Source organism: Coregonus lavaretus (genome assembly GCF_964263955.1).
Source record: "Coregonus lavaretus genome assembly, chromosome: 40".
NCBI lineage: Eukaryota > Metazoa > Chordata > Actinopteri > Salmoniformes > Salmonidae > Coregonus > Coregonus lavaretus.
In genome coordinates, this window is record NC_140027.1 from 5,146,307 (window position 1) to 5,157,404 (window position 11,098).

Here is an 11,098-nt window from a genome sequence, read left to right on the forward strand (position 1 = left end):
CTCCCTCCACAGATTTACTATGGGATTAAGGTCTGGAGACTGGCTAGGCCACTCCAGGACCTTAATGTGCTCCTTCTTGAGCCACTCCTTTGTTGCCTTGGCCGTGTGTTTTGGGTCATTGTCATACTGGAATACCCATCCACGACCCATTTTCAATGCCCTGGCTGAGGGAAGGAGGTTCTCACCCAAAATTTGCGGTACATGGCCCCGTCCATCGTCCCTTTGATGTGGTGAAGTTGTCCTTGTCCTTTGCAGAAACACACCCCCAAAGCATAATGTTTCCACCTCCATGTTTGACGGTGAGGATGGTGTTCTTGGGGTCATACGCAGCATTCCTCCTCCTCCAAACACGGCGAGTTGAGTTGATGCCAAAGAGCTCCATTTTGGTCTCATCTGACCACAACACTTTCACCCAGCTCTCCTCTGAATCATTCAGATGTTCATTGGCAAACTTCAGACAGGCATGTATATGTGCTTTCTTGAGCAATGGGAACCTTGCGGGCGCTGCAGGATTTCAGTCCTTCACGGCGTAATGTGTTACCAATAGTTTTCTTGGTGACTATGGTCCCAGCTGCCTTGAGATCATTGACAAGATCCTCCCGTGTAGTTCTGGGCTGATTCCTCACCGTTCTCATGATCATTGCAACTCCACGAGGTGAGATCTTGCATGGAGCCCCAGGCAGAGGGAGATTGACAGTTCTTTTGTGTTTCTTCCATTTGCGAATAATCGCACCAACTGTTGTCACCTTCTCACCAAGCTGCTTGGTGATGGTCTTGTAGCCCATTCCAGCCTTGTGTAGGTCTACAATCTTGTCCCTGACATCCTTGGAGAGCTCTTTGGTCTTGACCATGGTGGAGAGTTTGGAATCTGATTGATTGATTGCTTCTGTGGACAGGTGTCTTTTATACAAGTAACAAACTGAGATTAGGAGCACTCCCTTTAAGAGTGTGCTCCTAATCTCAGCTCGTTACCTGTATAAAAGACACCTGGGAGCCAGAAATCTTACTGATTGAGAGGGGGTCAAATACTTATTTCCCTCATTAAAATGCAAATCAATTTATAACATTTTTGACATGTGTTTTTCTGGATTTTTTTGTTGTTATTCTGTCTCTCACTGTTCAAATAAACCTACCATTAAAATTATAGACTGATCATTTCTTTGTCAGTGGGCAAACGTACAAAATCAGCAGGGGATCAAATACTTTTTTCCCTCACTGTATATGTTTTCAAACATAGACCAACATTTTTCTCTTCTAACACTGGCAGTGGACAAAATAATAACTTTCGGGCTTAAAGTGGCAATCAGCAGTTGAAACATTAACAAAGCGGCCTCACCACCCCTGGTTCGGTTAAAAGCTGAGGGATGGGGCTGGAGAAATGTAATCACTCTCAAATTCATAGACAGAGCTAAGGATGCAAGGATTGACCATCCATGATATCAACATTATAGTTTTGACCATGTTTTGAGGCTACATAGTGTTTGTTTACATTTTCTTTGTTTACAAATATTGGAGTAAAACAAGCTTCTATTTTGGGTTCTGATGGGTTACGACAGTTGAACTAAGCTCATGAGGCATTTATAAGTTATATTCTTCAAGAACCAATGGGTACATATAATTAATTTATAAGTCCAAAAATGGATGTAGCAACTGCTGATTTCTCCTTTAAAGTTAGTCAGTCTGTTTATGAAACCGGTCAGCTGAAATAAGAATAGTCAAAAAGCAAAAATATATATTTTTAAATGTTGTTTTACCACCATAGACCAGTCATAACTAGTTTCATTCAATTACCTCCAGGTGCTCATGAAGTCAAATAACCAAGGAGGGAAATATATTTAACCCTGTCTTTCTCTCCCTCCTTCCTAGATCGGGTTCCTGTGAAAACTGAGAGGGAAGAATATGACGACAATGACGATCAGTACCCCAAGAGTGAAGAAGAAGGTGAACGAGACAATGAACTTGATGAAGAAGAGGAAGACGAGGAGAAGGAAAGGGACGAGGAAGACGAAGGAGAAGAGGAGGGGGAAGGGGAGGAAGAAGGAGAAACCCTCAACGAACCACAGGACCTGTCTCTAGCAGATTATGTAAAGTACGAGAGCACAGGCCTGCAGGACGCCCACACTGACTCCTCGTTGTACGCAGCAGCACCCCGCAGCCACGCAGCAGGCAAGCTCAACTGTGACGTCTGTGGCCTGTCCTGCGTCAGCATCAATGTGCTGCTCGTGCACAAGCGAAGCCACACCGGTGAGGAGCACAGCCAAACCAACCCTGCTGATTGTTCGTTTGATAAACTTAGTAGATCAAGGTGTTTGATTGAAAGATTAGTGTTTCAATATATACAGTGACTCATGCGTTACACTTTGAATTGACACATTTGACTTGACATGCACTCTACATTACTTGCCCTAGTACGGATTACATACAATTTCAACATCTGCTATAACACAGTAATTACTATTCACGCAACGGTTTGCTTTATTAGACGTGTGGAACAAACCAAGTGTTCCTCATATTCAGTTACAGTACTACTGAGAAATACCAGTTAACGTACCACAGTAGCTCAACTATATGCTACATAACCACTGTATCAGTACGTCTTGGCAGGGTTGACAGAGTTTCTCCATGACATAGGATCCCTGTGTTTTGCCCTATATCCAGGTGAACGTCCGTTCCACTGCAGCCAGTGTGGTGCCTCCTTCACCCAGAAGGGAAACCTGCTTCGCCACATCAAACTGCACTCAGGGGAGAAGCCCTTCAAGTGTCCCATGTGCAGCTACGCCTGCCGCAGACGAGACGCCCTCAGTGGACACCTGCGCACTCACTCAAGTACCTATCCGCCATCTGTGTGCCACCTGCGTTTACATATGTATAACCACACATGCACAGACACATGCATAATATAATAACACAAACTCAGGTGTTTTCCACCTGTTCGCACTTATTGTACAAAATATATGCGTACACATGCAAACACACACACACACACACACACACACGTAGGTACCTATAACCAGTCGGCACACAGTGTTTTAGATAAACCACTTCATGTTGGGCCTGTCAGTGCCGTTCATTTAAAAGGAGGTTCTTGCAGAGATCGTAGTTGCCCCATTATTGAACTACTGCCTCAGTAAGCAAAATGTACAGTGCTTTGCAAAAGTATTCATCCCCCTTGGCGTTTTTCATATTTTGTTGCATTACAACCTGTAATTTAAATTGACTTTTATTTGGATTTCATGTAATGGACATACACCAAATAGTCCAAATTGGTGAAGTGAAATAAAAAAAATAACTTGTTTCAAAGAATTCTAAAAAATAAATAACGGAAAAGTGGTGCGTGCATATGTATTCACCCCCTTTGCTATGAAGCCCCTAAATAAGATCTGGTGCAACCAATTACCTTCAGAAGTCACATAATTAGTTAAATAAAGTCCACCTGTGTGCAATCTAAGTGTCACATGATCTCAGTATATATACACCTGTTCTGAAAGGCCCCAGAGTCTGCAACACCACTAAGCAAGGGGCACCACCAAGCAAGCGGCACCATGAAGACCAAGGAGCTCTCCAAACAGGTTAGGGACAAAGTTGTGGAGAAGTACAGATCAGGGTTGGGTTATAAAAAAAATATCAGAAACATTGAAAATCCCACGGAGCACCATTTAATCCGTTATTAAAAAATGGAAAGAATTTGGCACCACAACACACCTGCCAAGAGAGGGCCGCCCACCAAAACTCACGGACCAGGCAAGGAGGGCATTAATCAGAGAGGCAACAAAGAGACCAAAGATAACCTGAAGAAGCTGCAAAGCTCCACAGCGGAGATTGGAGTATCTGTCCATAGGACCACTTTAAGCCATACACTCCACAGAGCTGGGCATTACGAAAAAAGTCATTGCTTAAAGAAAAAAATAAGCAAACACGTATGGTGTTCGCCAAAAGGCATGTGAGAGACTCCCCAAACATATGGAAGAAGGTACTCTGGTCAGATGAGACTAAAATTGAGCTTTTTGGCCATCAAGGAAAACGCTATGTCTGGCGCAAACCCAACACCTCTCATCACCCCGAGAACACCATCCCCACAGTGAAGCATGGCGGTGGCAGCATCATGCTGTGGGGATGTTTTTCATCGGCAGGGACTGGGAAACTGGTCAGAATTGAAGGAATGATGGATGGCGCTAAATACAGGGAAATTCTTGAGGGAAACCTATTTCAGTCTTCCAGAGATTTGAGACTGGTACGGAGGTTCACCTTCCAGCAGGACAATGACCCTAAGCATACTGCTAAAGCAACACTCAAGTGGTTTAAGGGGAAACATTTAAATGTCTTGGAATGTCCTAGTCAAAGACCAGACCTCAATCCAATTGAGAATCTGTGGAATGACTTAAAGATTGCTGTACACCAGCGTAACCCATCCAACTTGAAGGAGCTGGAGCAGTTTTGCCTTGAAGAATGGGCAAAAATCCCAGTGGCTAGATATGCCAAGCTTATAGAGACATACCCCAAGAGACTTGCAGCTGTAATTGCTGCAAAAGGTGGCTCTACAAAGTATTGACTTTGGGGGGGGGGGGGGGGGGGTGAATAGTTATGCACGCTCAAGTTTTCTGTTTCTTTGTCTTATTTCTTGTTTGTTTCACACAAAAAATACATTTCGCATCTTCAAAGTGGTATGCATGTTATGTAAATCAAATGATACAAACTCGATTTTAATTCCAGGTTGTAAGGCAACAAAATAGGAAAAATGCCAAAGGGGGTGAATACTTTCGCAAGCCACTGTATGATGGTTTGAAGTGGGAGTTTGTAGTTTTAACTGAAGCTCTTGTCTCACAGTAGAGAAGCCCTACAAGTGCAACCACTGCGGTCGCAGTTACAAGCAGCGCAGCTCCCTTGAAGAGCACAGAGAGAGGTGCCATGTGTACATCCAGAACAAAGGCAACGCTGAGAGAGGTGAGAGGCCCTGGAACACTCCTACATACCCTCTGTTACAACACACACACACAAACACATACACACTTACACAAACGCACTTCAGACATACACACATACACACTTTACTCTTTACTCATGCAAACACACACACACACACACACACATACAACATTCACAGGCACTCACTTACTCTGCTCACACATTTGTGCACACACCCATACACACATACACATTTGCTGGCTGCAGAGTTGTGTAGCTTCATTTAAGTTCATGGTCATAAGTTACCCACCATTAGAGCTAAATAGGTTGTGGCTGTTGCGGTGGGAGACGTTGTGTTGTAAGAACACCAGAGGGGAAGTCAGTCAGAAGAGATGTAGGACAAATGTCTCAGGTGTCGTGTTCTGACTGCACACCCCCTGAAGTCTGTTGGCTGCCATGGTGGACAGCCAGGACGGTTGCGACACAATCAATTCTGTGTCGTTTGTTCGGTCAATGTGTTAAGTATGGCAGATCGGTAGCGTGTGTGGTGAGGAAGCACATCCTCGACCTGCGGTCTTCCTCCTGCAGGCCTCAGTAGTCGATGAGGCAAACACCAGGAAGTGAGGTCACAGGGCTTGTTATCTTGGCTGCAATACATTTTTCCTTGGTTTCCTCTGAGCGTGAGTTTCATTTAAAGTAATTTTGTTTGTTAGTTCTGTAAAATAAAAAAAGAATTTCACAATCTCAAATGCTCAAGGCAGTGGACAGTTGCAGCACAGTGGACAAAAAGCACACACTGTGTCCTTACTGTACCTCTGTACTGTTAAGAGACCTCTCTCTCTCTCTCTCTCTGTCTCTCTCTCTCTCTCTCTCTCTCTCTCTCTCTCTCTCTCTCTCTCACTCTCTCTCTCTTCTCTCTCTCTCTCTCTCTCTCTCTCTCTCTCTCTCTCTCTCTCTCTCTCTCTGTCTCTCTCTCTCTGTCTCTCTCTCTCTCTCTCTCTCTCTCTCTCTCTCCTGTCTCTCTCTCTCTCTTCTCTCTCTCTCTCTCTCTCTCTCTCTCTCTCTCTGTCTCTCTCTCTCTCTCTCACTGTCTCTCTCTCTCTCTCTCTCTCTCTCTCTCTCTCTCTCTCTCTCTCTCTCTCTCTCTGTCTCTCTCTCTCTCTCTCTCTCTCTCTCTCTCTCTCTCTCTCTCTCTCTCTCTCTCTCTCTCTCTCTGTCTCTCTCTCTCTCTCTCTCTGTGTGTCTCTCAGCCGGTGAGGACACCCACGTGTCCAGGACTACTCACATGGGCGCGGAGCGCGCTCTGCTGCTTGACAGGCTGGCGAGCAACGTGGCCAAACGCAAGAGCTCCATGCCACAGAAGTTCACTGGTAAGACCAGTCTGACTCATTCCTCACTGACAGTTCAACTGTCTTGCAGGTTGTGACCTTGGAAGGGTTAACTAGGCATGGGCGGTAAAAGCTGCAGGTGTTTTTTTTTATAGATATAATAATTCAAACAAAATTAGGAATTGCAATTTTGATTTTATGATTACTTTGTAACTTGACTGATGATTGCTTATTCTTTTGCGAAATTGCTCATTTGGTAATTCAATAGAAATGTGATTCATTGTATGTCTTTGTGTAATGGGTCTCTGATTACTGGCTTCATTGCTGCACCTGTCAGATGATTTTTACCATAATTTGACCCCTTGCTACTTGTTGTTGTTGCTGCTGCTACTGCTGCTATTATTGTATTAGTGTTTACTGTCAGTTGCATTTAATTAAAACAAATGTGAGTTTTAATGATTTAAGAAAAAGTGTATCATATCGTTGTCTGTCTAAGCTGTCTGTCTGTCTGTCTGTCTGTCTGTCTGTCTGTCTGTCTGTCTGTCTGTCTGTCTGTCTGTCTGTCTGTCTGTCTGTCTGTCTCTCTCGCGCTCTCTCTCTCTCTCTCTCACTCTCTCTCTCTCTCTCTGTCTATCTGTCTCTCTATCTATGCAGTTCTCCTGTCCCCCCTTGCTTTGCTTGCCAAGCAGGAATTCAGGGCAGAACGCCAGCCTCATCTGCTGCACTGCACCATAGGGTGGTAGACCACTGCCCTAATTTCCGTGCCTGATGTATATGTTAGGTGGGTATGGTTAACCACGCATAGGAAGAGAATGCCATTAACATGAAGCAATCGAGGGAGATGTGCATTTTGCACTCTGGAACTCTCTCACACACAAACGGACGAGTATAAACATCCAAGTTGTAGTGCTTCATTGTCACTAATACACTACTACTGCTGAGTGTTTGAAAACGATCAGTTTCAGTAAATGAGTGATTTGTCATCACGTTGACTTCCCAAACCCTAGGGCGGTGTACCCATTTCCAATACCCAGGTCACACATTCTTGTTAAGCGTCTCCGCTGATCATGAAGTGTTTAGTTTCGGAATTCGAGTCGCTGCAAAACAACAGCAAGCGTCTGGGCTAAAGAGATCCTCCTATCACCCATCACCCTGACAAATGAACTGAAATCTTGCAATATGACGACCACAGGAGGAAAAGAGAAGTAGTGTGTTCGACCACAGAGTTAGAAAAACAGGCGAGAGCACGAAACGTGAGCAGATGCCTCCGTCTCCTCTTGTGGTTGGAGAAGCAGCTGTAGCAGTGGAGACGGAGAGTCCTCTTCGTCTCCTTCTCGTCTCTGTGACTGAGTCCCAAATGGCACCCTATTCCCTATAGTTCACCAAATGTCACCCTATTCCCTATGTAGTGCTCTATATAGGGAATAGGGTGCCATTTGGGACGCAGATTCTCTGTCCTCTCACACCCTCTCAGTGTTCGTTCTGTGGTAGGAAACTCGTTTATCTACAGGGTCAGCGGCTGCCTGCTAGTTCGCTATTGTACTAGCTATCAAGATTTCAATTGTACAGAATGTGCTTTTTTTCTCCAAGTGTGACCAAGCTTGCTCTTTTGCTGCTGAAGCTCCTTCAGTTAGTGCAGGTGGCTATCTTGTGACTCCCTCTCCACTGTACGTCTCTCGCTTTTTTCTGAGAGTGAAATGGTTACTGCAGAGCCATTTATATAGAGATATATGTATATATATATATAGCCATAAGTATATATAGAGAGAGATATACAGTTTATATATTTTTGGCTCTGGGTTAGTGGCCCCACCTGCACAGTGCTGAGTGAGTGAGTGCTGAGGCGTCTCTCCCTGTGTGGGTGATCCAGGGGACAACGGCGTCTGTCTGGACCTGAGTTTCAACAGGGAGCTGATCCACCGCTCCGACGTCATGGACCCTCCCCTCACCTCCCCAGGACCCGAGAACCACCACAGCCACCAGCCCCTCTACACAGGCCGGGACCCTGACTCTGCCTCCCCCCACAGGGCCTCCTACCCCATCCCCCTGAGCCGCGCTGACATGAGCCCCCTGGCCCTCACCAATGGTCACAAACTGGAGCAGCAGCAGAGCACCGGTCTCGCCTACCTGCCCCGGCCCAGCCAGGGCCACCCTAGCCTGGACTCACTCCACGCCGATCGGGCCCAGCTCTCCCAGCCTCTCATCTACAGCCTGGGGCACCTGCTGGGGCCCAGTCCTCACAACAGCCTCCCGCACCCCCATGCCCATGCGCTCCCCATGCCCCCCCTAGAGGCTCTGAGGGTGGTAAGGGGCGAGGGGGAGGTAGGGGTTGGGGTAGGTACAGGGGCGGGGGCAGTGTACCCCTGTGTTCACTGCAGGGTGTGGTTTCTGGACTACGTCATGTTCACCATCCACATGGGCTGCCACGGCTTCCGTGACCCACTGGAGTGCAATGTGTGTGGCCACCGCAGCCGGGACCGCTATGAGTTCTCCTCACACATTGCGCGCGGCGAGCACCGCTTGGAATTGAAGTAATGTAGACACACATGTGCACGTGAACACACACACACCCATACATGTAGTCAGACTCCTAAACTGAATAATGCATACACGTTTATACACGTACACACATTAATTGTGTACATACATTACATACACACAAAAAGTATCTCAGGGACTTTCCTTTTGGTTTTTAATCAGCACAAGTATTACCATACACATACACAAAGAAATGTAGCATTTCAGTAAAGTAGCATTTAAAATGTTTTATAGAGGATAGTCATGCCTCGACTCAAACATTTATTTATGACAAATAACAAAGTGTCCAAAGTATAAGAAATCAGGATTATCTGAAAGATAATCATTGATCAATAGTTATTTTTCCATCTAAAATGATGGAAATATGTGTTTTATGTGGGACCACGTTTTATTCAATAGAAGTGGTAATAGGCAGTCAATATTTGGCATTACCTTTGCCATGCCTGCTGCTTTTAGGATGTGATATACTACAGTATTTCCAAATGTCCTCTATATGTACAGCAGTAGTAGTAGGACATAGTACTGAGTACATTTTGTGTTGACTGTAAGCTGACTGACAGACTCTGATGTACATTTGTTTTCCTGTTAACTGTACTGAGGTTTGAAAATAAAAAGAGATAATTAAAGCTATTCTGATCATGTGTGGACTGTACCTTGTGAAAGAAGTAGCTAGCGCCATTACAGAAAAAATACTGCTTCTTAATACAGTCTATGTGCAAATAGAAAAAAAACTATCCTTATGATCTCAAAGGTCACGTGTCTGTTTTAGGCTGTGGTTTGAGAAGTTCACAGCTTCAAAGAAAGCCATCACTTCACAGTACACTCCCCTCTTCACAACTCCTCAAAGTCTAACTGTTTCTCTGTCCTGGATTTCAAGTTACAGTTTTTATCTAGCTCTCCCAGAAGTTAAGGAGATGTTGTGCTATGAACACGTGCTGTGATGGGCTGCTCTGTAGACATGTTCTGTGGCTCTGCTGAAGCAAGTCTGTCCATAGAGGGGACATTATTGCACAAGTAGACAGTATACTGAAAGACATTCATTAATAGAGAGCATGTAGGATTGATAGTAGCAATTATAATTTATTGCTGCTTGATTATTGTTCATTAATACCAATATTTAGGCTGTATTTTATGTACATACAGTGTGACTTTTATGGGGAACTGTGCTTGCATATAAGAGTTGGCTAAAGACATGGCAGGTGGGAGCAAAATGTAAAAACATGCTTGATTTGATTTGGGGGAATGTTCCAATCTCATCATGGGATTTTGAGATCCGTTGTCTCACCCAGATGCTGGGGCGATTCACTGATACAGTGGGGAAAAAAAGTATTTAGTCAGCCACCAATTGTGCAAGTTCTCCCACTTAAAAAGATGAGAGATGCCTGTAATTTTCATCATAGGTACACGTCAACTATGACAGACAAAATGAGGGAAAAAAATCCAGAAAATCACATTGTAGCATTTTTTATGAATTTATTTGCAAATTATGGTGGAAAATAAGTATTTGGTCAATAACAAAAGTTTCTCAATACTTTGTTATATACCCTTTGTTGGCAATGACACAGGTCAAACGTTTTCTGTAAGTCTTCACAAGGTTTTCACACACTGTTGCTGGTATTTTGGCCCATTCCTCCATGCAGATCTCCTCTAGAGCAGTGATGTTTTGGGGCTGTCACTGGGCAACACAGACTTTCAACTCCCTCCAAAGATTTTCTATGGGGTTGAGATCTGGAGACTGGCTAGGCCACTCCAGGACCTTGAAATGCTTCTTACGAAGCCACTCCTTCGTTGCCCGGGCAGTGTGTTTGGGATCATTGTCATGCTGAAAGACCCAGCCACGGTTCATCTTCAATGCCCTTGCTGATGGAAGGAGGTTTTCACTCAAAATCTCACGATACATGGCCCCATTCATTCTTTCCTTTACACGGATCAGTCGTCCTGGTCCCTTTGGAGAAAAACAGCCCCAAAGCATGATGTTTCCACCCCCATGCTTCACAGTAGGTATGGTGTTCTTTGGATGCAACTCAGCATTCTTTGTCCACCAAACACAACGAGTTGAGTTCTTACCAAAAAGTTATATTTTGGTTTCATCTGACGATATGACATTCTCCCAATCCTCTTCTGGATCATCCAAATGCACTCTAGCAAACTTCAGACGGGCCTGGACATGTACTGGCACTGCAGGATTTGAGTCCCTGGCGGCGTAGTGTGTTACTGATGGTAGGCTTTGTTACTTTGGTCCCAGCTCTCTGCAGGTCATTCACTAGGTCCCCCCGTGTGGTTCTGGGATTTTTGCTCACCGTTCTTGTGATCATTTTGACCCCACGGGG

At 44.9% G+C, this 11,098-nt stretch overlaps 1 protein-coding gene across 1 annotated transcript in view; it reads left to right on the plus strand.

Annotated features, from left to right (window-relative positions):
* LOC311113607 (zinc finger protein Aiolos-like) overlaps positions 1 to 9,399 on the plus strand; it is a 33,569-nt gene extending 24,170 nt beyond the window's left edge. Inside the window, exons 4-8 of the mRNA XM_084156864.1 lie at positions 1,867 to 2,244; positions 2,659 to 2,826; positions 4,825 to 4,941; positions 6,153 to 6,272; positions 8,101 to 9,399. Of these exons, the coding sequence (XP_084012990.1) occupies positions 1,867 to 2,244; positions 2,659 to 2,826; positions 4,825 to 4,941; positions 6,153 to 6,272; positions 8,101 to 8,765 (1,448 nt within the window). The 3' untranslated portion in view covers positions 8,766 to 9,399. The remainder of the gene's footprint in view (positions 1 to 1,866; positions 2,245 to 2,658; positions 2,827 to 4,824; positions 4,942 to 6,152; positions 6,273 to 8,100) is intronic.
* Positions 9,400 to 11,098: the final 1,699 nt, after the last annotated feature.